Source organism: Sorex araneus, chromosome 3 (assembly GCF_027595985.1).
Source record: "Sorex araneus isolate mSorAra2 chromosome 3, mSorAra2.pri, whole genome shotgun sequence".
NCBI classification, from domain to species: domain Eukaryota; kingdom Metazoa; phylum Chordata; class Mammalia; order Eulipotyphla; family Soricidae; genus Sorex; species Sorex araneus.
This window is the reverse complement of record NC_073304.1, coordinates 182,355,893-182,380,833: the sequence shown is the minus strand read 5'-3', so window position 1 is coordinate 182,380,833 and position 24,941 is coordinate 182,355,893. Positions and strand designations below refer to the sequence as shown.

At 60.9% G+C, this 24,941-nt stretch overlaps 3 protein-coding genes across 4 annotated transcripts in view; all 3 read right to left on the bottom strand.

Annotated features, from left to right (window-relative positions):
* Positions 1 to 6,920: 6,920 nt before the first annotated feature.
* On the bottom strand, positions 6,921 to 8,469 carry IZUMO1R (IZUMO1 receptor, JUNO). Its single transcript, XM_055133465.1, has 4 exons — positions 8,304 to 8,469; positions 7,853 to 8,045; positions 7,594 to 7,749; positions 6,921 to 7,528 (listed from the first exon to the last, which is right to left on the bottom strand). The coding sequence occupies exons 1-4, from the start codon at positions 8,451 to 8,453 to the stop codon at positions 7,248 to 7,250; spliced, it is 780 nt and encodes a 259-aa protein (XP_054989440.1). The 5' UTR covers positions 8,454 to 8,469; the 3' UTR covers positions 6,921 to 7,247.
* Positions 8,470 to 11,118: 2,649 nt separating this feature from the next.
* On the bottom strand, positions 11,119 to 19,929 carry PANX1 (pannexin 1). 2 transcript variants are annotated; one of them, XM_004605169.2, is made up of 5 exons: positions 19,622 to 19,929; positions 15,518 to 15,657; positions 14,825 to 15,033; positions 13,815 to 14,485; positions 11,119 to 13,736 (listed from the first exon to the last, which is right to left on the bottom strand). In XM_004605169.2, the coding sequence occupies exons 1-5, from the start codon at positions 19,800 to 19,802 to the stop codon at positions 13,675 to 13,677; spliced, it is 1,263 nt and encodes a 420-aa protein (XP_004605226.1). In that variant the 5' UTR covers positions 19,803 to 19,929; the 3' UTR covers positions 11,119 to 13,674. The 2 variants fall into 2 exon arrangements, with proteins under 2 accessions (XP_004605226.1, XP_054989437.1); XM_055133462.1 differs by having other exon boundaries at positions 14,825 to 14,934.
* A 1,928-nt stretch (positions 19,930 to 21,857) lies between these two features.
* The window catches only part of HEPHL1 (hephaestin like 1), a 30,326-nt gene continuing 27,242 nt past the window's right edge, over positions 21,858 to 24,941 (bottom strand). The window contains exons 18-20 of the mRNA XM_004605168.2: positions 22,351 to 22,513; positions 22,133 to 22,204; positions 21,858 to 22,060 (exon numbers count right to left, since the gene is read on the bottom strand). Coding sequence (XP_004605225.2) covers positions 21,858 to 22,060; positions 22,133 to 22,204; positions 22,351 to 22,513 — 438 coding nt within the window. The remainder of the gene's footprint in view (positions 22,061 to 22,132; positions 22,205 to 22,350; positions 22,514 to 24,941) is intronic.

The following is a 24,941-nucleotide window of genomic DNA, read 5'->3' as shown; positions in this document are numbered from 1 at the left end:
GCCATGTCAGAGAGTCTGTGTGACTCAGACGGCGTGGGCGCCGTGCCCACACCCTGGCCTCTGAGCTGACCGCGGTCTCGTGCTCTGCTCTCCGTCAGTTCCCAGAACCCCTGGCAGCGTGCTGGGTCCCACTTCCCGGCGGCCCTGGACACCATCTCCAAGGCCCCTCACTGTGCTCAGCTCAGGCCTGGTGCTGAGTCGTTGGCCATCGGGCAGTTTGGGGAGTGGCCAGAAGGCCAGAAGGTCAGAAGGTGGAGCGGAGGAGGGCTGCAGAGTCCAAGCCACACCGCTGGCCCCTGAGACAACAGGGGCCCCCATGGAGGACCCTGAAAGCCTCTGGGTGGGCAGAAATCCCTGCAGGCCCTCCCTGCCCCAGGGTCCCTTAGCCCCCACACTGCACGGGGGCTGCCCCTCCACAGCGCCAGCTGCAAAGGCCCCTCTGGCCAGTCTGTCCTGCCTTCCTGCCAAGAGGTGCCCTTGGGCAGAGCCTGAGGGAGGCCCTGGGTGCGTCTGCTCCTCTCCCAGCCTGCGGCTCAGGGCTGGCACCATGATCAACATGTGGCCCTGGGCAGGTGAGTTCACAGGTGCCTCTTCTGATAAAATTAAGAGACCTTGTCAAGGGCAGAGACTTGGCTGGGACTCAGATTCTTGCTTTGCATGCAGTCAACCCAGGTTCCAGCCCACCAGGAGTGATCCCTGAGCACAGAGCTGGGGCACGCACTGAGAATCACCAAGAGAGCATCTGGGGTGGGTCAGCAGAGTTTGCTTCTTCGACCCAAGCTGAAACTCCCCCAGATTTCCGATTTACTCTCCCATGTCTATTAAGTACAAGTGAAGACTGAAAAGCTGATTGACTTAAACTGTGAGGACTCCGTCCAAAGATCATATTGACAGCTGAGTGATTGAGAAAGGGGTGGGGGCCCAGGGCCCAGTTGGTGTGGGTCTGTGCAGTCTGGACGAGGAGGACAGGGTCTGTCTCACATTGAGATGGTTGGACTGTGACCTCCGGAGCCATGTGGCTTCTGACAGAAGCTCAGCGAGGTGCCGGCCCACCTGCATCCACCCAAGAGTTGCTCTGGTCTCGGGGGGGGGGGGCGGGGCAGAACACACTGAGGATCTGCTGACTGAGGCCAGTGGGACCTGCTTCTATGCTGCCCCATGGCTGCTGGTCAGGGGACACTCATGCCGGGTGCGGGCTGACACGAGGGTTCAGCCACTGTGGCTTCACAGGAGCCCAGAGGGTGCCCAGCCAGGAGGAGCACAGACATGAGCCGCACTTGACCTTTCTCCACCGGTTCCGTCAAGGGCACCAGGCTTGGGGCTGGAGCTATAGCACAGCGGGTAGGGCATTTGCCTTGCACGCAGCCAACCGTGTTTGGTTCCCAGCATCCCATATGGTTCCCTGAGTACTGCCAGGAGCAATTCCTGAGTGCATGAGCCAGGAGTAACCCCTGTGCATCGCCAGATGTGACCCAAAAAATAAAAACAAAAACAAAAAAAGGGCACTTGCCGGGCTTTGGGGCCTGGGGGGTTCTTGGCAATATGTATTTCCACTCTGCCACCCTCCCCCACTTGTTATTTTTACTAGCGGGAACCTGGGCCGGAAAGTGAGGGCTGAATCACTGCCACCAGCCAGGCGTGAGAGAAGCAGCCGTTTCCACGAAGGGTGCGACAAGTCTTTTGAAATAACATTTAATTTTATTTCACACTTTCAGAAATGACAGTGGCGGTGATTAGGTGGGACAGAGGAGAGATGCCCCAGGCGGTGGCTGATGGGGTGCTGGGCTCAGGCAGAGGCTTTGGTCCACCCTCTCTGTGCTCCCGCACTCACCTCTTCGAGCCTCGGTGTCCTCATCTGAACAGGGGCAGGCTGGGGGCAGAGAGAAAAACAGGTGGGCAACTTGCCCTGCATGTATGTGGCCGACCCGGGTTTATCCCCAGCACCCCATTGGGTACATTGTTCCCGCCAGGAGTCATCCCTGAGCACCACCAGGTGTGGCCCTCAAACTGTGTGTGGGGTGCAGGCTAACAGGTACGAGCTTGCTCCTTTGCTCCTGTCTGTCCATGGGAGGGAGCCCTGGCAGAACACAGGCAGGTCTGCTCTGCTGGAATGTTCCTGCTCTTCTCAGAAGGTGGCTGCCCATGTGACTCTCCCCATTTGTGTCCACCTGCAGGCTATGGTTTGGGGGCGGGTAGTCACTTTGTACAGGGCCCTCCGAGTGAATGTGTGTGAGGGCCTGGTGCATTCTGACTTTGGGGCAGCCCCTCCTGGAATTTCTCTACCTCCTCTTGCTCTCCTGAGCCTCCTGCCCCACATAGCTGGTGCCTGCGAATGCTCCAGCCTAATCTTTCCGTCCTTCCGTCTTACACAGAGCAAAGCCCTTAAACAGCAGGTTGGTAGCTGGCTGAGAAGCTTCCCCTGCCAGGAGGCAAAGCACCTGTCCACCCGCCACCAAGTCCTGGGCCTGTGTCTCCAGGGGTCACAGCTGGCCGGCTGGTGACATTGACATCATACAGTGACCAAGTCCAAGCCTGGCCCCCAGCTCACCCACTGGGCTGAAGCAGTGTCCCCTCTGCCTGCATCTCCCTGTGACACCGGTCAGCTACTCCTGTCACTCTGGAGACTCCAGGGGTCCAGACGGTGCTGGCAGGTCCAGCAGATGGATGCCTTCAGAGGCCTTGGCTTCCTCTGTGCTATCCCTCTGTGAGGATATGATGGGGACACTGCAGTCCCCGCCTTCCTGCTTCCTACCTGGGGCTCAGAGTTGGATATAAATGGCCCTGTGTGAGAGGAAGGATCAGGGACAGATGTAACCTCTATGCTTGGGCCAGTTCCAGCAGAAAGCAGGATCCCTGGAAGCCCCATTCTGCCCCTGCTGCCCAACTCCTGGCCTCCAGGTGCATGTGAGTGGGTGGTAGTGACAGGCACATGGCACAAGCCGCTAGCCCTGATCATGAGGTGTCCTCTGAGGTGCAGGCTCAGGGTGGCCCGCCGGGTCGGGTGCAGGGATACCTGCAGGTCCGAGAAGCCTGACCAAGCAGTTCTGGCTCGGCAAGGTGGAGGCACATCTCCACAGCAGCCCTTTCCCGCAGGCCTGTGGTGCTGCCCACGCCCCAAACTAAGGTCAACTGAAAGCGGGAATTCGGACTCTCTGCTAGTCAGTCTAAGTATGCACTGAGGAGTTTTGAAAACCCAGTGAGTCACATTTTCCCCAAGGCCAAGTGCCTCTTACCCTTGTTTACCGATTACTTTCTTTTGTTAGGCTGGAAATTTCCTCCCAGCAGCTGGTTGGACGGTCCTCCTGGTCGGAGCACAGGAGGGGGCCAGGAGGTTGGGGCTGTAGGGGAAGTGATTAGTCATCTGCGTGTGCAGAGAGCAGAGCTCAGCAAGCATTTGTCCATGCTGGTGCCCGTGGGTATGTCTGGGAGCTGGGCAGAGGGAGTGAGGGGAGCCTGTGGGTGGTTGTGCCACCTCAGAATTCCGGCCCAAGTTCCCTTCTCCGAGCCCCTGCGACTGGGCAGCGCCTGCTTCCAAGCCGCTGCGTCCACCCCAGAAGCAGAAGCCCAGCACCTGTTGCCCATGTCCACGGACCTGCAGTCGTGACAGGTGAGACAGCAGAGGCTGAGAACAGACACCAGCTGGTTGCTGGAGTCTAGGACTGTGGGACCCTGGACCTGGCAGGCAGCTAATCCTCCCTGGACTCCAGAGGGTCCCACCCAGACACCTGTCCTAAAGTGCTGCTGTGTGATGGCGAGGGGGTTCGTTGGGGCCCTGGAGCATGGAGAGACCCTGCTCCCACCCTGTCACATGAGGCTGCCACAGGAACATGCCACCAGGCAGGAAAGGACTCCTCTGACCCTTGGTGTGTGGGTGCCACCTGCTGACAGCCCGGGGGCCCAGACAGGAGCCAGTCACAGACATCAAGACAAGAGAGTTACTGCACCACATGCACATACATGGACGCACATGCACCTGCACACAAACAGGCACGGACATGCATGTACACATGCACACGCATACTCATCCACGTGCACGCGCATGCACCCACACACACGCACGCACACAAACCTGACACAGCAGGTCAGCGGGTGCAGCCTCAGGAGGGCAGGGCTTGTCTCTAGGATGAGCTGTCACCAGGTGCTCTCGATTCTGCTCAAGAGAGAAGCCCGTTCCCGCCGGCTTCTGTGGGAGAGACTCGGAGAGCCTGGTGAGGGGTGCTCAGGGGGTCGGCGGAGATGGAGGTTGGGTGCCCGCTGGATCAGCATCCACCTGGGTGTTGGCTAGAACCTTTGCCGATTCTCAAAGCAGCATCTAGACCCTCCACAGTCAGCTCCACCCGGGGACCGGCCAGGCATGTGGCTGTGGTTTGCCCATGAGAGGCTAAGCATGAGCGAGCCGTGGCTGGGAGGGCTGCCTGGTGTCACTCTTCAGCTCTGTGGGCGGGAACACGGCTGGTACCTGGTGGGCTAAGGCTGGGGAGGGGAGGTGACAGGCCTACGGTGTTGAGTGAGCACCAGGACGTGGCGGAAAGAACAGTTCGGCTGCCTTGTTGGCCTCCGTGGAGCTTCCCACAGCATCTGCACAGGGGCTGCTGGCTGTCCCCTCCACATCGACACTGGCCGCTGCCCTGGCTCGGGAGCCCTGCCAGGCCCCAGGCCTGAGGAACGCGCTCTGGGGGGCAGCAGGGCTGATGCTGTGAGGGCCACATGCTTGCAGATGCGGGTGGCTCCAGGTCACCGTGTGTGGGCATGGGGTCCATGTGTGGTCCTGCTGGGGTTTGGACCAGGCGGGCACTTTCTGGGCCCCATCCCTGGGCCCTGGCTCTGTCCTGGCCTTCGATGGGCGCTCACTCACAGACCCCGGGGAGGGCGGGCTCCACAGGGATTAGTGCCTGGCTGCAGACCTGCCCTGGGTCTCCCTGTCCATGCAGCGGGCAGCCTCTGAAGCCCACCAGCCTTGGAGGTGCTGCTATGGGCCGCATGCTGAGGGAATGGCCGCTGTCCTTGGGGGCATGTTTTATTGGGTGCCATGAGCCCCAGTCTGCTGCCCCGACTATGCCCCAGGGCCAGCCACTCTGTCTGGGCCTGTGGCATCAGTGAAGACCCGACCCTGCTCATTGTCCTTTGGCAGCCTCCTCCCTGCCCGCTGGATCAGCATCCACCTGGGTGTTGGCTAGAACCTTTACTCAAAGGCTGAGGTGGATTCTGAGGCTCGCTGCTGTCCATCCACTCTGCATTTCCCCTAGAAGGCGCGGCTCCCTCCCAACCCAGACCAAGGCCCAGAGTTCCCAACCTGGGTCTCAGGTCTTGGCCCTCCTTGGAGAACTTCCTCTCTCGCAGATTGGCCCATGAGCAGAGTTGGTGAGTCTCAGGGGCTGGGCAGTGGGGCCGCCAGCCAGTGACCCTGCAGATAAGGGAGGAGAGAGAGGGGAGAGGGAGAGAGGAAGGGAGAAAGGAGAAAGGGAGAGGGAGAGAGAGAAAAGGAGAAGGAGGGAGGGGAAGAGAATGGGAGTGGGGGGGAGAGGGAGAGGGAGAGGGAGGGTGAGGGTGCCGCTGGGCCACAGCAGCTCCTTGCGGGTGCTGGGACCTGGCAGCTGACAGGACAGTGGCTCCCCCAGCAGTGGTCAGTGAGGCAGGAGTTGGGGTGTGGGGAGTGGACTGCAGGGCCTGGCTGTGGGCACGGGCCATGGGGGGCTGCAGGGAAGATGAGGCAGCTCTGGAGCCTTTGCACACAGATGGGCCCAGAGTGAGCGGCAGGCGTGTGTGAGGGCTCCCAGCCTGGGCTGGATGGGGAGGAACAGGCCTCAGGGCACCCTGGGGTGTGCTGGGGAGCGGCAGACATGCGGCTTCCTCAGAGGTGAGGGTGCTACAGCCTCTGACCCCGAGAAGGGCACTGTGCACCCCCCACCCTGCCACAGAGCTGGGCCCACCCCACTGCTGGTCACCCTCACAGCCCTTCCACCACTGCCTGCAGCCAGGACTCAGGGCCTGCCACCTTCCTGTCTCAGTTAAACCCCAGCCTGACAGTGCCCCCTCGAGCCTCACTGCAGCCAGTGCTCCAGCTCCCACCCGGCTGTGCCTGTCCACACATGGGATAGTTTCCCACCTCGAGCGAGATCCCAGTGGCCTCGACAGCCCACATGTGGTTCCTCTACATGCCCCCAGGAAGCAAAGTTTCTCACCCACAGCCTCCCTGGGGCACCCAGAACCTCATCCCCGTGGCCAGTTAGGAGGACGGCACCCAGCCCGCAAAGGGAGAGAGGCAGCCCGTTAGCCCCTCTGGGGACCCCCAGAGTAGAGGGCGAAGATTGCTCAGGGGGAAAAACCAGCCTGAAAAGCAAATGCCATTAGATCTTCAGTGCGATTTAAAGAGCTGCCACAGCATAAGAACCAATAGCTGCGGGGGAATGGGGACGAGCGAGCAGCCCTCCGTATAGTCAAGAGAAAGAGGACAGAAGAGTGGGGACAGTCACTCAGAGCCGCCCTTTGGGATGTCCTCGGGGTTTGCGGGCCCTCTGCCCCAAGGCTGGCCTGGGTGGCCTGAGGCCACGTCTGTCCCCTCACACTCCCCTGGGGGGGTCTCTGTCTGGAGGTCTCTGGCCTCTGTTCTAAACCCTGTGTTTCTGACTCCTCCAGGAAGTAGGGGTGACAGGAGTCCCTGGGCAGGTGTGCCTGCTCCATCTGCCCCCGCCAGCCTGGTGTTCATCGTCAGGGCCCCCACCTGGCTGGTCCTTAAGAAGCCACACCTGCACACCCCGAAGCCACTTTGCTGCAGGTGAGGTCACTGGAGGCCTGCCCCCACCAATCCCCCTGCCCCCCACTGGCACGGGACTGGCCTCTCCTTCCCTTAGTGAAGTGATCCTTCTCTGGGGGGGTCAAACCCAGTCCCAGAGGCCGGCTTGGGGCCCCAGGGCCAGACTGTCCTTGAGGTCCGCAGGGATGCGGGTGTGGCTTCTGGGCAGGACACTTCTGGCCTCTGGAGCCTGAGGTGAGGGTGTGAGGTGGGGGACCGGGAGGGACCAGCCCAGTGAGCCAGGAGCAAGGGGCATAGGGCTGCAGGTTCCAGGAGGTTCTGGTGGGTGTGGGCTGCCGGCCCCCTCCCCAGCCCTGTCCGAGGGGCCCTGTAAGCCGCTCTGGCCATCTTTGGGCAGGTCATACTGTGCCTCCTAGAGGTGGCTTGGGGTGGTGGAGGGAGCTGGGGTAAGCTCAGGGCACAGGTCCAGCGGTGGCCATGGGGTCCGGCGGGGTCAGGGCCGCAGCAGCAGGGCCAGCATGAGGGGCAGCAGTGCGGCCAGGGGCATTGGCGGGGCAGTGCGGGGTACAGCGGGATCAGCCAGGCGGCGTGCCACATCGTCGTTGGGGTTGGCCAGTCCCGGCTGGAACCACTTGCGAAGGCAGCGGCCGCTGGCCCGGGGCTCCGGGCTGGCCCTGAAGGCGCCATCCCACACCCCTGCACACAGGAGGGCAGGCGTGGGGAAGATGGCGGGGAAGGGCCGGCAGGGTGCTCCCACCGGGCAGCGGCTCCGACCTGAGGACGAAGGGGCAGTCAGCGAGGCCATGGGCACCCCTCGCCCACCCCCCAGCTGTGCTCACCCCTGCTCCAGTGCCAGCCACCGCTGTGCCAGTGGGGCCTGCAGGTGAGGGCCGTCCTGCAATCCTGCCACCACTTCTCACAGTCCTCCCGGCACAAGGGGACGGCCAGCACACGCTGACCGCCGCCTGGGATCTGCGGGAGGGTGGACAGGGGCGCTGCATTGATTGGCACCCACCCGCCAGTCCCCCAGCACCAGCTTCCGTGCACCGGAGACCCCCCTCCCCCGCCCCATGCAAGTGCCCCTGGCTGGCCTCCCACGCACCTTCCGCACCCAGGGCCCCAGGTTGGGCGAGCACTCGTAGAAGCAGGCCGCTCGGGCAAAGTGCTGCTGGCAGGCGGGCGGGAGCAGCCCGCAGTGGGAGAAGCTGAAATTGTAGAGCTGGGAGCCATCCAGGTGGGCGCTGAAGGAGGTGCCAGCCGAGCAGCAGGCCCTGGGCTCCCAGGGGGCACACTGCGGAACACGGGGCTGTGTCCACTCCCCACAGACATGGCTGTGCAGGGGCATCAGATGGCAGTCTCCCCTCAGCCCATGCTGCAGGACTCTGGGCAGTAGGCAGGGAGACCCAAGGGAGGGGCGCTAAGACTCACCTGCTCGATGTGGGCACTGAGGCCAGAGGCCCTCCAGGGGCCCCCCTCTCCAGCACCCTGGCACTGCCCGGGCAGTTGGGCCCCCGCCCTGAGGGCCACCCAGTCCGGGACCACCTCATACCTCCTGGAACAGCTCTTTCTCGGGGCCCGGCGTGGCCTTGTGGTGTGGGCCCCGCACACAGACACCCTGAGCCCCAGCCCTGGCCCACATGGCTGCCACCAATAGGAGCCCACACCAGGCCAGGGGCCCCGCTGTCCCGGAAGCACGCATGGACGCCGGCTCTTGCTGGGCGCTCCACTGTGTCCTGGGCACTGGTGTCCTGGGCGACAGCAGTGGGAGAGCTCAGCGGGACTTGGGCACAGAGACCCCAGTGCCCAGGCTGAGGATGTGCGAATACTCCCAACCCCCAGCCCAGACCCTGACCCAGAGGTGGTCCCGGCCCCACACTGCTGACAAGCAGCTCCACAGGTACCAGAGTGTGGGGCATTGGGTGGGGACAGGTACCACCTCCCAAGCCTGGTCCTGCTCCCCTTCCCTGTCTCTCAGAGGGCACAAGCTCTGTGCCCACCAGCCCCCTCCCGGCTCCTCCTGTAGGCCCTGATCCATGCCAGGTAGCAGCTGCCCTTACACCGGGCTCCCAGAGCACTGTGTCTGGGCCAGGCCCTAGCTGGAGCACCCCCAGGATGGGGCCAGGGCCTGCACCCAGCCTGCCGAGTCATCAGCCTCAGTGGACAGGTGGAGCTGCAGCACCCGACTCACCTCCACCCACTCCTGGGCACAAGCAGAGCTGGGAGCTCGCCAGCCTTTATCTGCAGGCCCAGGTGCTGCCCATCACCCCCCTCCCCCTAGTGGAGCACGTGGCACCTGGGGTATTCCATGGGCTCCCACGCAGATGGTGGGTATTGTGGCTGGCGGGGAGGGCCCAGAGGGAGAGCGGGGTTGAGTGTCCATGCTCCGTGCTTCCCGGGTGGCCTTTCTCGGTTGAGGGGTCCTTGGGGCCGGGACAGAAAGGTGGGCTCGCCCCCAGCTGCCCCAGAACCCCTCCAGGCCCAGGAGACTGGCCTGGGGCAGGATCTCTGCTCACCTCCCCCTCCTTCATGCTGAGACCCGGCTGGACATGTGGTGGGCGGTGGACACTCACGCTGACCCAGTGGCAGCAGCTTGTTGGGCTTCTGCGATGAGAGTTGCTTCCATGGGACCCCGTGGGAAGGGGGCTCGGGTGGGGTCAGGCACAGAGGGGCACCAAGCCCTCCCTGCGTCCCTGTGTGGACACAGGCAGGGGTGGACAATAGGGTGTTCTGAGAGATGCTGCTGGGGGCTGTTTTCACCCTGACGGCTTTGCCTCAAAGTAGGAAGTCTGAGCAAGGCTGGGGCATCGGGGGCTGTGGAGGGTGGGGTGGAGACAGGGCCTGGCGGTTCAGGCGCAGAAGTGAGCTTTCTGGGCACAGAAGGGATCACTCAGGGCTCAGGATGGAGCAGCTGCTGCTGGCAGCTCTCCTCACACCTCCAGGTGCCAAGAGCTCACAGACGGCTCCTTGGCTTCAGCTGGTCTCGCTGGGGGCGCTAATGGCTCCATGCTTGGGGAATCCAGTTCACAGAACAGAAATTCTAACGAGCTAAGTGACTCCTTGGGCTTCAGCTGCTGTCCTTGGGTTGTCGGGTCGCCATGGAGATGAGCCTGGCATGCGGCCAGGGCCTCCTGCCGTGCTGGCCTCAGGCTTGGCTCCACACCAAGTGGCCCTTCTCGTGTTCAAGACACCTTCGGGAGGCTTGGGGGCAGGAGGCTCTGGGCCATTTATCCTTCCGTGAAGAGACACATGCGGCTGTGGTTCTATCCGGCCAGAGCCCGGTCCCTGAGCCCTGCGCATGACCTGGGCAGATAGATAGCTCCAGGGACCTTATACTTTGTCTCTGCTGTGAGCTGATGGGCACCATGGCCACATGTTAAAGGGACAGTTAGAGATGGGAGTGGGGAGAGACTCACCCAGCCCCAACCACGCTGGGGGTGTTAGCCTGTTGGGGGTGGTGGTGCCTCTGGATGTCTTGGGGGGGGGGATTCAGCACCCCTTGGATGTTCTGGTGCAAGGTGCTGACAGCTACTGTGTGACCTGGGGGTGCAGGAGCCTTGGGGACGCTGGGGTCAGTCTGTGAGGACTCAGAATCTGCCTTCTGCCTCCTAGTCCTGTCCTTTCCTCTGACACTGGACACTGGAAAGGTGTCCATGTCCTAACTTGGGCTGGGCAATACAGAGAACATAGGTGGGGATACAGCTTTTTAAATTCATGTTCTTGTGTCCAAGGAGAGAAGCTAAGAAGTTGAATCCTGGGTCTTTAGAAAGCTCTATTCTCTGAGAGACCAGTGGGTCTCAGGAGAGCTCGATTTTTACTTCTCTGAGGAAGCCCCACAGACTAGATGGCATTCCCACCCCTCAGGTGGGAGTGGTCTGCAGCGAGCACCCTGGCACTGGCCAGGACAGGCCATGAGGGCTCCTGTCACCACATCCCACCAAAACTGCTTGTTTTGTCTTTTTGGTATCACGCTACTTCATTGCCATTTTGATTTGCATTCCTTTGACAGTTGTGAGGAGCCTCCTGGACGTCGCCCACTTCAGGGGAGGGTCCTCACCTGCTTTTTGCTACCCTTCTGCATTGCTGGGATTTTTCCTGGCTCTGTGCTCAGGAATTATTCCTGGTGGTGCTTGGGGGACCACATGGGATTTCAGGGAGGGATCCTGGGTCAGTCATGTGCCAGGCAAATTCCCTCCTTGCTGTATTCTCTCTCCAGCCCCTGCTCACTCAATGAGATTGTTGGATATCTTGTGCTTTATAAATCTTGGAAATTAGCCCTTTACCTGGTTAGGTGCAATAATTTTTCCCACTCAATAGGGTGCCTTTTTATGTTAGCCTGAGATTTTTTTCTAGTACACAAACTTTAATGAAACACATTTATTTTGGCTTTTGCTATCTTAGCCTCTGGACTCAAATTATCGGAAGACACCTCTGGTGCCCATATCCGGTGAGCATGCCTGTCCATGGGTCCTGGACCAGTCTCCAGTCCACACTGGGTTGGCGTTTACATACAACGTGAGATGGCTCCAGTCCTCCTTCCTCCTTCCTCACACATGGCCAGCTTCCTCGGCCCCATCTTGGCCATCTGTCTGGGCAACTTTCCACCTCATGCTGTGGCTCCTGTCAGATTTGGTGTCCACAGATCTGAGGGTTCACCTCTGGGCTTAGTTCTAGGTGCTGCCTTGAATGTCCTGAGTCCATGGTCTCCAGACAAACCGCCAATGTGCAGGAAGGGGGCATCTTTGTGCCCAAGGGGAGTGGGCACTCAGAGATGCAGGGCTGTACCCAGGCTCCGGGCTTGGCTGCAGGGGTGTAGCAGCTGAGCACAAGGAGCAGAGTGGTGGGAGAGGAAAGGGTGGGGCATTTGCCCAGCAAATCTAGGTGGTCCATCACTGCAGGACCCAGGTGGCCACCGGACCAGGACCAGACCAGCGACACCCCACAACCTGGGGACCTCTTAGCAGTGGGGATTCCAGATGTGGGGTGGGAAGGTGCTGGGGCAGAGTCCCCGACAGGGCACCTGTGCTCCATGAGACCCCATGGGCGCAGGCCCAGTGTGGGGGGCATGAGGCTGTGCCCACCCCCCCCACTTCTTCGGGGGCCCAGCATTTCCTCTACAGCCCTCAGGCCCCACTGGGGCAAGATGCCATTGCTGGCCCTGGGTGCCTGATGGGAACTGTCGGGAGCAGCTGGGACTGCCTTGCTTAGGCCCTGGCCAAGTTCCATGTCCTTTGTTACAAGGGCTGATGGTGGTTTCCAGGAGACCTTGCAGGGCTCGAGGCTCGGCTGCCTCCTCTCTGGGTGAGCTACAACCCCATTGTTCTACCCAGGGAAGCTACAGGCCTGGGGGCGGAGGTGGTCCCACTGCAGCACAGGCAGCAGGCCAGGTGAGTGACAAGGCTTATGAGGTCATCTCTGCTCCATGTTCCAGCCGGGGGTCGGGAGGGAGCGGCTGGGGTCAGAGTCCCAAGCATGTGCAGTGGGACGCACACTTGCATACACACACACACACAAACACACTCACATGTGTGTACACGAGCTGTCATTGACCCTGGATGTAAAGGGGGCGTCCAGGGACCATGTGCCAGATGTCGATGTGGGGGTCAGACAGGGTAGTGGTGTACATCAGAGGCACGTAGCTGAGTACCCAGGAGGGACGGTCACTTGGAAGGAAGCTGGACAACAAAGAGGCCGTCATCGGGGTTCAGGAATGTGCTCAGGCAGAGCCCTGCCACGTGGGGGATATGCCCGCCCCCTGCAGGCTAGTTTGGACACAGGAGGCCTCAGAGGAAGCATGGGGAGGGTGTCAGGGGCAGCCCAGAGGGTGTGGGAGCTGTCCGAGGTGCTGATCTGACTCCCTCTCTCGCTTCCTTCTGCCTGGCTCAGCATCACAGTCCTGAGGGTCCCAGCAGCTTTGATGCAGAAGTGGGGGGCTCTGCTGCTGCACCGTGGCCCCTGGGATGGCTGGCCCCAGAGCCCCAGGGCTTAATCCCTGAGAGTGAGGGTCGGGGACGAGAGGCTGGAGCACCATGGAGTGGGGTGGGGGTGACCAAGGGCTATAAGCATCTCTCTGGGCTCTGATGGTAACACCTGACTCCCCAGCCATTGGGGCCCCCCGCCATGAGTCCCTGTCCAGCTGGTCACTGGCCCTTTTCCACCCGTCCCTTCTAAGAAGCCCTGGCACAGAGCTGGGCTGTGCCTCCCTCTGCTTCCCAGGGCCCAGCATACAGCCTGACAGACCACGACCTCCCCTCCCTGCCTGTGCTCCCATGCCATGTAACCACGCTGAGCTCCAAGGCAGAACACTGGCTTCAGCCAGGCAATGCGCGGGGCCATGATAGGGCCACCAACAACCCCGTGAAGGTAGGTGCCCATGTCTGTGTGTTTGTGTGTGCTGGGGGTCGGGGGAAGGTACAAGCACAAACATTAGCCAGGCGTGGGCCAGGTCTGAGGGTCCGGTCAGGTAGGCTGGGAGCCGCCGGCCGCCTTGGCCTGAGAATCAAACACGGGCTCCTGAAGTACATCTCCGCTGATCTCTGCAGAGCACAGACCCGGAGGCTCGTCCCGTGCACAGAGCGACACTGGGACTGAGTCTGGGATACAGCAGCAATAAATACACCGATGCAAAATAAGTTAGACCACCGACCGCGTCCCTCGTCTGAGGCCAGGACCCAGCTGTCTCCCACAGAACACTGATCTGACGGGGTAAACGCAGCCCTGGGGGCGGGCGGGGGAGTGCCCACCGGAGTCCCCGGGCGTCCTGAGCATGAGGGGCATATTCGGCTCTGCACACAGGTGCGGCACCTTCTCCCAGACAGGTTGGCCACGGCCTGTGTGTTAGCCGTGTCTCTGCATCTTGCCGGGATGTGGGCTAGTGTCCCCCAGGCCGGGACGTCCCTGGACAGACCTGATGGCGAGCGGGCTCAGGAGCTGTTGAGGAGCCTCTGCCGGGCGTTCTTTTCCTCACTGTTGGCCTGTGTCTCCTCTGTGGGAACAAGGACGAGGGTCAGTCAGAACATGCGGGCGAGCCCTGGGGGATGGGGGCGCCCCTGCCCAGCCCCACCTGTGGTCTCGCGCGCCTGGCCGTCCTGTGCATCTCCGGCCGGGCCCGTGGGTGGGGGGCTGCGTGGGCGGGCCCTGCCATCCAGCACGTCCATCTTGATGAGGCCCAGGTTGGTGAGAAGGAGCATGGGGTCGATGCCCTGCCCACTGCGCTTGATGCTCTCCAGCACCTTCAGGCACTTGTAGGACTTGAGCTCGCTCACGTTCTCCTCCAGGAAGAGGTTGTACAGGCTCAGGTCAGTGTAGCCCTGTGGCTGCAGCTGCAGCACATCGAAGGTGGGCAGGATCTCATAGACGCGGAGCACGTGGGCACGCTGGCGCAGGGGCACGAGCAGCGAGTAAAGCACCACGGGCGCCAACAGCACGTACACAGCCAGGTGCACCAGGCTCAGCACCCGGAACACGCCCACGGCCACCAGCTTGCACTGGACGCGCTCAGGCACGCCGCTGGCGTTGCGCAGCAGTCCTGAGTGCAGGCCGCAGGCGAACTCGTCTGTGCGCGCAGGCAGCCCACAGTAGTAGCCCAGGCAGCCAGTGGCCAGCAGCACAGTGACCAGTGTCAGCAGCCGGCAGCCCAGGTAGAGCCCGATGAGCCGCCGTGAGCCCTTCTTGGTCTTCAGGTACTGCTCCACGATTGGGTACTTGAAGTGGCTCTCGGAGATCTCCCACAGGCTGCGGGGATAGCCTCATTGAGTGCGGGACGCCCCTCAGCACAAGGTCCCCACTGCCCACCTCAGCACACGCACTGCTCACTGTGTCGACCCCACCTTAGCACATGCACTGTCCACTGTGTCCACCCCACCTCAGTGCACGTTCCCTGCACTGTCCACTGTGGTGTCCACCCCTGACCTCTAGTGGGCCCAGTGCAGTGGAGCACGAGGTGCTCGCGTACCCCCCCACCCCCTGTGGTGGGTGAGCGAGCCTCAGGAGGAGTTGGGGTCCCCCCAGCTGCAGGACGGTGAGCAGGGGCCGACTCAGCAGGACACCACCCGGTTCCCGAGCCACACTGACCTCTGGCCCACAGGCTCTGCGCAGCCACCATCATGGGCGTCCACGGCCCGTGCGCTCTTGGCGGCCTGGATGGCCCTGTTGTACACCTTGTCCAGCTCCTCCATGATGAACTTGAGGTCAGAGCAGAGGTGTGGCGCGGCCGTGAAGCGCCAGCAGAGGGAAGGCAGGTACAACAGGATGGCCACGAGCAGCAGGATGTAGGGAAAGAACTGGCCAAGGGGCCGGTGAGGGTTGTTTCTCACCTGGGCCCCACAAGCGCAAATGGCGCCCCCGAGGGTGCAGTGCCCACGGGTGATACTGGGGTAGGGGGCGCTCTGCTTACCCAAGCACAGCCTGCTGCAAGGCTGAGGTGAGTGGGGCCCTGAGGGGCGCTGAGCTAACCCCACTGTGGGCTCCAGAATCCAACCTGGGAGAAGCCTAGGCCCCTTCCGGTGTGGGAGCCATCTCCAAGTGCTACCCTGTGGCTCCATGTTCCAGCAGGGGCGAGGAGTGGGCAAGGGGCACCAGACCTGGATGGAGGTGGGGTGCTCCCACTCCTGAGGGGCCCCTGAGTCTGGACAGGTTCCCGCCCTGAGGTCCAACCGACCTCAGAGAGCATCAGGAGGGCAGCAGCTGGGTGGGTCATGCCCCTTCACCTGGGACCCCGTCTCTGTCCCCCGACCCCGACAGGCCTGTCCTCCACTGGCTCCTCACCTTGTGCAGCCACAGGGGCAGCTGCCCCCCGTCTCCATGCAGGGGGTCCCCCTGCTGCAGCGCCGCCCAGCAGTATGCATCCACGAAGGCCGCCTGGCGCCACGAGAAGGAGCCGGGTGCGAAGCAGCTGATCTGGGAGCCTGCGGAGAGCAGAGGAGGGTCAGGGCAAGGCCCGAGCCTGCTCCCAGGTCACAAACCTTCACTGGGGACTGTGCTGGGGGGCCCGCGGGCCAGGCCCCCCCAGGAGCACTGAAGGGACACAGACCCCCAAGTGCTGCCTGCGGGCTTCCATTGTGGACAAGGATGCCCAGTGGGTCCCTGGAGGTTCTGGGCAGTGACAGTGGGTGGAGGGGACACTGCTGGACCCCTCAGCTGGGCAGAAAGGCGGTCCCTGGGACAGAAGGCAGGTGCAGGGGAACCTGTCCACACCCCCACAATCCCAGCGCAAGGCACCCACTGATGTGGACTCTGAGTAGAGGACAGCTGCAAGGGGGCAGGGGGTGTGGCCACGGGGCTCAGCCAAACATGCACAGAGACACACATGCAGACATGCACACACACACACACACACACACACACACACACACACCACGCAGACACATACACACACAGGCAGGTTCACAGATACAGACACACAACTGCCCCCTGAACTCCTGTACAGTGCTTGGAGCAGCCTTGCTGGTACCCAGCGGAACCGGCCTGGGGAGCTGCTGTGGGGGACCCGGGCTGGCTCTGGGGTCCCTGAGAGTTATTGCGGGTGGCGACTGCCCGCGTCCCCTACACCTATTGTAACCACCCGCCCCCACGGCGCCCATCACAGTAATTACTGAGCAGCCACGCACATCCCACACCCCACTCCCTGCTCCACCCGGCGTCTGGCCCGAGGCGATACCCCCCAAGGTGACACGACGCAGCACGGGAGCCTCTGGCTGGGCATGCTGACAGGGAGTCCCGCAGGCAGGACCCCAGGGCAGGAGCGCCCAGGCCCGCAGGAAGCCCTGCACAGGCTCGACACCCTACACACCTATACACCCCTGGGTGTAGGAGGGACAGTGAGCAGCAGAGTGGCCCGGAGGGGACCAGAACAAGGCTCCCCTCACAGACCCAGGGAGACCACCCCAGGCCTGAGGAGAATGGGCACTGTGGTGGGGCGGTGGAAGAACAGTGTGTGCCAAAGACTCAGTTATCAATAACTGTTGTCTTTTTTCCAGGGGAGGAACCCCACCTGACGGGGCTCAGGGATCACTCCTGGAGGGGTTTTGGGGACATATGGGATGCCAGGGATCAAAGCCCAGTCAGCCGCGTGCAAGGCCAGTGCCCTACCGACTGTGCTATCTCTTGCCCCATCATCTAGTATTTTTATGGTAGTTTTTCTGAACACCGACTCTTGGAGATACGTAGAATTACAGGCCAGTGTTCCCTGGGCGGGGCTGCAACAATCCAGGGGTGATTAGAGCCTCGGGCGGACTGGGGAGCACTTCCTGTCATTTTATTATTTTTGTTTGTTTGGGGCCACACCCTGAGATGCTCATAATCACTCCTGGCAGTGCTCAAGGGATGGGCAAACGCCCACTGTGCTCTCTCTGGCCTGTCTATTCTCTTAAAGGCAGGTTTCCAGGCGACAAGCTGAGTGGCATTGTTCCTGAGAAGGGAGCGATGGTGGCTGAGTGAGACTGGGACCCTCTGTCTAGACGACAGCCCTTGGTCACAGGCAAGAAGGGGGAGCTCCCTGCCCGGTGCTGGGCTGAGCAACAGGGTCACTAAAAGCATTCTCCCCCTTTCGGAGAAGCACACAGGCTGCTCGGGGTGCACCAGTCACCAAGGGAACAGGGAGATGCAGTGGGGGAATCTGTCCGGGACAGAACAGGGGTCACTGTGCTGTCCTCAACTGAGAGACACTGTGAGTTTTGGGCTTCAGATTCAGGGCTTCTCCAGGTCTGTAACCAAGTGTCTAGGGGTCTCCTGTGCCTGGGGTATGTCCATGAGAGCCAGTGGGATGGGGGTTCATGCCACGTCAATGTTCCTCTCAGAGCAGCGAGATCAAAAGCATCAGAAGGGGTACTTTTGTCTTCAGGTGACTCAGGTTCTTTCCTGCCCAGAGTCTGTGCCAGCGGCCACCGTTCAAGCAGTTGCAAGGGTGGGAAGGACTGCATGGCCACTAAGGCAGCATTCCCGACCTCCCCAGCACCCTCCAGTGTCTCACCTCGGGTTCCCCGGGTTAGGAGCCTTCCCAGAACTGTCTATGGCCTCCTGGGGGTGACCCATGTTCAGGCAGAAGCAGCACGTGGCTGTCTGGACAGCACCACTGCCCACTCCTGGCTGAGGTCTTGGTGCAGACAGTCTGGACTCACACCCTGCTGCATCTGCCCACCGGCCTCTTGGGCCAGGCCCTGTCTTGCCTGTGTCTGACCCACCGCAGTCCAGGGCTGTCATGCTGGCCTCCCAGTGTAGCTGGTCAGACCCCAGGAACAAGGGAGAAGGAAGAGTCCAGTGGGAGGACTCAGAGTGCTCCCAGCCACCCAGAATTCCATCCTCCCTACATGACATGTGCACGTGTGTGCACATGTGTGTGCGTGCGCGCGTGTGCACACACACACACACACACACACACCCAAGCCAGCAGCATCCTCACAGATGTAAATACAGCTACTGAATCATGACTTGCTTCCACCCCCCCAAACATGCACCTCACCTTACACACATGCTCAGTGGGAGGACTCAGAAGTGCTCCCAGCCACCCAGAATTCTGTCCTCCCTACATGACATGTGCACGTGTGTGCACATGCGCGTATGCGCACACACACACACACACACACAAGCCAGCAGCATCCTCACAGATGTAAATACAGCTACTGAATCATGACTTGCTTCCACCCCCCCAAACATGCATCTCACCTAACACACACGCTCAGCACACTCGAGCACATGCCAACAACACGAGTATATGCACTCAACAAGCAACAGACACCTCCACAGGCGCAGCACCAGCTCCCTGTGCCTAGGTCAGAGCAGGAGTGGCCCGAGGGCGTGCTCTGTGCAGGGAGCAGGGGGAGGCGGCCATGGGCACTGGAGGCAGGAATGGCCCTCAGCCAGCACAGTTTGCAGGTTCCAGGCACTCCTCCCAGTATGCCCTGCCCCGCCCCGTCTTGCCCCATGCCCCATCCTGCCCCATGTCCCGTCCGTCCTTCTGCAGTGCCCATTGTCCCCTGGTACCCACCCTGCAGCCATGCCATCTCCAATGCACAGAAGCCAGCCTGGTGCTTGGGGAAGGTCCCCCCCAGGACCCCAGCTGCAGGCACCCACCCGGGGCCTCCTCCAAGCCTTTCCTGGGTTTCATGCCTGGGGATCCAGCCTTGGAGGCCCCCAGTCCCATTCTCAAGGACTGAAGGGCTGGACAAGGCCCGGGCAGGTGGGGGGCTCAAGGGCACAGCTACCATTCTTGTCCCCCCTCTTAAGCTGCTGGCCAACCCATTCCATGGACATGGGTAGACTTGGCCGTCTGAGACCTCCAATCTTGTGTGCTGGGAACCCTATAGGCTAGGCAGGAGAAAAGGGCAGGGCTAGTGGCTTCCAGGGTGGCTGGGGAGGGCGCGAGATTATCTGGGGGATCCGGGACCCGGTGGCTTTCCTTCCCCCTGGAGCCCAGGGCAGGCAGTGGCAAAGCCACAGCTGTTCCTTCCAGGGCTGAGTTCCCGCCGGCCGCTCAGGGGCGGGGCCGCGGGGCTCTTCCCTTCTTCCCGTGGCTCCCCCTAACCACCCGGCACAAAGCGCCCCGCGGGCCGCCCTGTCCCCCTACCCGCCCTCCCCGGGACCTCGCCCCTCCCCGGGCACCCACTCTCCCTGGGCACCCGCCTCTCCCGGTCGGGCCACCTGGTCCACGGAACTAGGCGGAACCGCGCGGCCGGACGCACCGGGGCCATGGAAGCACGCGGCCGTGCCGGGTCCACGGAACCAGGCGGGCCGGGCGCACCGGGTCCACGGAACCGCTCGGGTCGCGCGCACCGGGCCCACGGAAGCACGCGGGCCGGGCCGGGCCCCCGGAACCGCCTGGGCGGGCGCAGGGGAGTGGCACCGGGACAGCCCGCGGGGACAAAGGCGCCTCACCCGTGGAGATCTCCTGTGCGAAGGCCAGCGAGACGAGCAGCAGCGGCAGCCCCACGCCCACGCACGTGACCAGCTTGTCCAGCGCCAGCTCCAGCCGCAGCCCCTTGAACTTGGGCTCCGGCGGCTCCTTGAGCAGGAAGTCGGAGAACACGTACTCGGTGGCCAGATGTGCGATGGCCATGGCGCAGTCAGCTGCCTGGCCCGAGCCCCCTGCTCTGCTCTCCCCCGCGCCGGGGCCCCGCGCGCATCCCCGCCGAGCCCGGCCGCGCGCTGCCCGCGCCCGCTGCCCGCAGCCCCGGCGCCCGCGCTCCTGCGCGCTCCGCCCCGCCCACCGTTCGCCCCCGCCCACCTCCGAGCCCCGCCTACTTCCCCAAACCCAGAACGCAGCACGACCCTGGGACCCACAGGCCCCGCCCACCGCACATGACCACACCCACCTCACTTCCTTGGCCGAGGCACGGTTCGGTCGGCCCCGCCCACTTCCTGCGCTATGCCCACAGTCCCGCCCCATAACAAGTCCCGCCCCGCCTCAATCCCCGCCCATGCCCACCCTCGGGCCCGCCCCCACCCGCGCCCCCTGCCCGCCGCCAAGGCCCGGATGTTCTCCCGCCCCCCGGCCCCGGGGCTGCCCGGGACCCCCGGAGGTGGCGTGGAGTTTGGGCCTTTCCCGGGCCTGGGGCATCCCCCAGCTGGGGGTTGAGGGGCTCCTTGCCTGCTGTGAGGGGGTTCTGCCAGCCCCCGGTAGGGGTGCGGCGGGGAACGCGCCCTGCGATGCAGCAGGCCCACAGGGAAGGTAGAGACGCTGCCCTTTGTGGAGACTACCCCTCCCTGGTACGGTGGCCAGGCTCGTGGTCTTCACACCCTCACGCCCGGCTTAGAGACAAAATACCATCTCACAGTACACGAAACTTTATTAAAAAGAGAGGCTGTATCACACTGTGCTGTGGATTAGCTTTCATTAAAAAAATAAACTAAGGACTGGGCGGGGGGGAGGGGCTAGCGCAGTGGGTAGGGCACTAGCCTTGCACCACTTCCCCCACTCGGGTTCCAATACCGGCATCCCTTGTGGTCCCTGAGCACCACCAAGAGTGATCCCTGAGTGCAGAGCCAGGAGGAAGCCCTGAGCATTGCCCTGTGTGACCCAAAACAAAACAAAAAACCAAAACGAACTAAGAGGAGAGAAAAATGCATAGGGAACCCTTAGCGGCCAGGTGAGCATAAATAAGGTATCATCGTCCTGTCAGGCCACTGCAGCCTGACACAGAGCCCTAAGCACGTGCTGCAAAGTCACATTCTCAGGGGTTCCCGGGCCGCCCCAAGAATCCTCTGGAAAACCTGTTTGATGGGACAGCAAAGCAAATAACCAACAGAAGTACCAGCAGCCTCCACCGTCAGACTAGTGCACCTACCAAACCCACAAGCCCCGCCACCTTGAAACCATGAACGAGATGAGAAAGTGTGTGAGCAAGCGTATGTGGTCCCTCCACCAGTGTCTCCCAGCCCTAGGGCATGCCCAGAGCAGTCTCCCCTCACCCAGTGCTCCCCAGTGATGCTGCCCGCCTCACACACTTGGGCTGCAACCGTGGGTGGACACTGCTGAGTGCTCAGTCATTCATTTTCACACATGGGAGACCCTGAGCACTGTCACCGTGTCCCCACAGAGACGCACCCCACCCCGTGCTGCCTGGTGCCCCGGGAGGAGGAAGCCACCTGCTCCAGGCCTCGCCTCCCTACCAGGACCCTCTCCCGTCCATTTGTGAAAACAGCACGTTGATGGAGAAGCGGTTAACATCTTGTCATGTGAAGTGAGTTGAGAACCTTCAGGTCTGTAGCGATGTGAGGCTCGGGGGGTGGGGGGGAGGGCACAGGCAACAGCAGGAAAAGGCCAAAGGGAACTGGGGACAGGCAGTGCCAGGAGCAGCTGCAGACTCCTAGGCCAGCTGCCGAGACAGCACCGAGGTTTATCCTTCCAGAGAGGCTGGAGGCAGGCAAAGGAAGCCTGGTTTGGTCTCAGGCTCAGCCAGGGGGAACCAAGGCTCAAAGCATGATGGAGGGTCCTTTGGCCAATGAGGACAGTCTGGCGAGGCCTTCACAGTGCCACCTGCTCTCCGCGTCACCCCCAGGGCCACTCACAGCCCATTCGGGAGTAAATAAATAGGAGCCACTGGCCCTGTTGGGAGCAGAGCCTGGCTCAGGACAGGCGCCTTTGGTGGCAGCCTGGTGCTGGGCAGCCGGGTCACAGCACTTCGGTGGGGAGGGCGCAGGTCTGCACCTGCTGGTACACCCCCCGCTGGTGCGCAGAGCGCAGCCGGAAGGCCAGGAGCACGGTGGCCAGCAGGAGGAGGAGCCCCATGATGAACAGGGTCACTAAGGCCGCCTTGGCTCCCTGAGGCCCCAGCTGCCGGCCGAAGAAATAGAGCTGCTCCTTGCCGGGCTGGCCTGTGGAGGAGAGAGGCACATTCAGGGCTGTGCTGGGCCCCGAGGCCGCCCACTCAGAGCCGGTGTCCTTACCTTTGGCGGGCACTATCTCTGCAGGGGACGCTCCTCCGGAGGGAGGCTTGGTGGAGTAAGGAACCCTGTTGTCTGGCGGGGAGACAGGAGGTTTCACACAGCAGACACGGCTCCTCCCGGGCCCCACATCGACCTCCCGCCGCCCCCTCCCCACTGCTCCCCATCAACCCTGTCCCCGTCTGCCAGGGCTGCCCTGGCCTGGCTCTGAGCCCCGGTACCTATGTTCCGCAGGACTGTGTAGGTGGTCTCCATGCCAGCATGGATGTGGTCAGACACGTGGCAGTGTATCAGCCATGTGCCCGGGTGGTCCGCAAACAGCTCGATGGTCTGGAATGTGCCAGGAAAGAGGTCGTATACGTCTTCTCGGTAAGACTGGTCAATCTGCAGAAGGTGGGCACGAAGAAGGGCAGAAACTAATGAACACGAGAGCAGAAACGTGATACATGTGAATCAGAGAGGCCAGATGCAGGCTATGGCACAGACCCATGAACTCAGCACCCTGGACATGAGGGTCCCAATATCCAGCAGGCCTGTGGCGACTCCTGCCCCCCAGCAAGGGCAAAGGCTGGGCCTGGCTTTCAGGGCCTTCTGGCTTAGACCTCCTCTGCAGTGCCGTTCTCTGGGGCTGCTACCCCACCCCATCTACTCCCCAAATCTATCAGAGATGCTACATCACAACCAACCAGCCCAACACCTGCCACGGGAGCTGGAGAAATGGTGAATCCTGAGTATTTGGGTCATTTATTATGTCACAGTCAATAACTAACACAGACATCTAGACAAACTGACTCGGAGGAAAGGAAACATGAGACAAGTGTTAGGAAGGAGAGAAGGGAGATTTTTTTTTCTTTTTGGGTCACACCCGGTGATGCACAGAGGTTACTCCTGGCTCTGCACTCAGGAATTACTCCGGTGCTCGGGGGGACCATATGGGATGCTGAGAATCGAACCTGGGCTGGCCACGTGCAAGGCAAACACCCTACCTGCTGTGCTCCAGCCCCATGAGAAGGGAGATCTTTAACACTAAAGAAATTAAAAAGACAGGAAGGAATATCATGAACAATGTTTTGCCCTTGAGTCCTGCAGCTAAGTGTCTGAACAAGTGCCTTCAGTTGGTAGCAGCCCCAGATTACTATTATTTATTTAAAGAAAGTGAAATCGCATTAAGAACTTCCAACAAATTGAGCTGCAGGTCCAGATGGCTTCCTTGACAAATAAAGAGAAAACATCGATTCTAAACAAATTCTTCTAGAACCCAGGAGAGGAGGGAGCACCAGCAGCTCATCTGATGAGGCTGACCTCACCTTAACACAGAGCCAGACAAGGATGTTACAAGAACACCACAAGCAGGATTGTTCAGGAGCACAGAGGCTAAAGTCCTTGAGACTCACACAGAATCCACAGTAGGGACAACGGAGCATGACAGTGAGGCTTGTCCAGAACAGAACATCCAGTATTGAAAATCACTCTCTCATTTATACACTCAAGACTGCCAATAGGTAGTCGGGCCCGTGCTCGGCTCCGGCCGGCCGGGTTTTCGGCCCGGGCGCCCATGCCCCTGCAGAGCCGGTGTATGTGGAACAAGCGGGAACCAGAGACAGCTTTAGGAATTGGGGTTCCAGCAAGTGCCTGCACCCATGTATGGAGACTGTGAATTAAGCCTTTGCCCCACGCCGGCTAACGGAGGAAAGAACCTTCCTTCTTGGTCTCTCTCCCCTCCGGGAGAAGGCGTGGTGTCCGACATTTTGTGGGTCCGTTGAGAAGGTACGAACTTGGTGGCGCGGAAAAAAAAAAAAAATGTGTGCTTTGAACTTGAAACAGCCGCAGGATACAGAGCCAGCCCTAGTCGGGCCCGTGCTCGGCTCCGGCCGGCCGGGTTTTCGGCCCGGGCGCCCATGCCCCTGCAGAGCCGGTGTATGTGGAACAAGCGGGAACCAGAGACAGCTTTAGGAATTGGGGTTCCAGCAAGTGCCTGCACCCATGTATGGAGACTGTGAATTAAGCCTTTGCCCCACGCCGGCTAACGGAGGAAATATGTAATTTCTGGCAGAATTTTCCCAGGACTTTATACAGAAATCCAAAACCGCGCGGACGCTGCCGCGTTCGCGCGACTTAACATTTATAATTGTCATCAATGTGAAAGGGTTCCATTTGAACAGGTCAGACTTGGGGGGGAAACTCCAAATAATAACAGTAAGTTTTTGTTGAAATATTGAAGGTTCTTAATGTAACAGCCACCTCTGGACTATGAGCTAAGCAAAAGCCCCACGCTGGCCAACGTGGCGTGGAGTACACCATACTATGAGGCGCAGGAAGGGGGATGAGGGGGAAAAATTAAAAAAAAAAAATGGAAAAGGAAAAAGAGAAAAAAAAAGAGAGAGAGAGAGTTATGTCAACTATAGTGAGTTTTGTGTTGAATTATGGAATGTAATCAAGGTAAAGAAAAAATGAAGTGAAATTCATTAGTTATACAGTAGGGGGTAGGGGGTGGGGGCGGGGGGTAAACTGGGGTTTCTGGTGGTGGAATTTGGGCACTGGTGAAGGGATGGGTGTTTGAATATTGTATAACTGACATATAAACCTGAGAACTTTGTAACTTTCCACATGGTGATTTAATAAAAATTAAAAAAAAAAAATAAAGAACTATACAGAGGAACTAAAAAAAAAAAACAGGGAATAAAGTTCTTTCTTGAACTTAAAAAAAAAAAAAAAAAAAGACTGCCAATAGGTGGTGGGCGGTTGCTAAGAGAAGGTCTCACCTGCAAACTGAGGGGAGGAAAGGATTCTGCACCAATGCCACGATGGGGAT

Coding starts and splice junctions, on each gene's coding strand:
- IZUMO1R (XM_055133465.1), bottom strand. CDS start 8,453: ATGCGTGCTTCCGGGACAGCGGGGCCCCTGGCCTGGTGTGGGCTCCTA. Junction 8,046..8,303: donor AGAAAGAGCTGTTCCAGGAG/GTATGAGGTGGT, acceptor CGTGTTCCGCAG/TGTGCCCCCTGGGAGCCCAG. Junction 7,750..7,852: donor GCCCTGGGTGCGGAAGGTGC/GTGGGAGGCCAG, acceptor CAATCAATGCAG/CGCCCCTGTCCACCCTCCCG.
- PANX1 (XM_004605169.2), bottom strand. CDS start 19,802: ATGGCCATCGCACATCTGGCCACCGAGTACGTGTTCTCCGACTTCCTG. Junction 15,658..19,621: donor CGCACAGGAGATCTCCACGG/GTGAGGCGCCTT, acceptor TGCTCTCCGCAG/GCTCCCAGATCAGCTGCTTC. Junction 15,034..15,517: donor TGCCCCTGTGGCTGCACAAG/GTGAGGAGCCAG, acceptor CCCCTTGGCCAG/TTCTTTCCCTACATCCTGCT.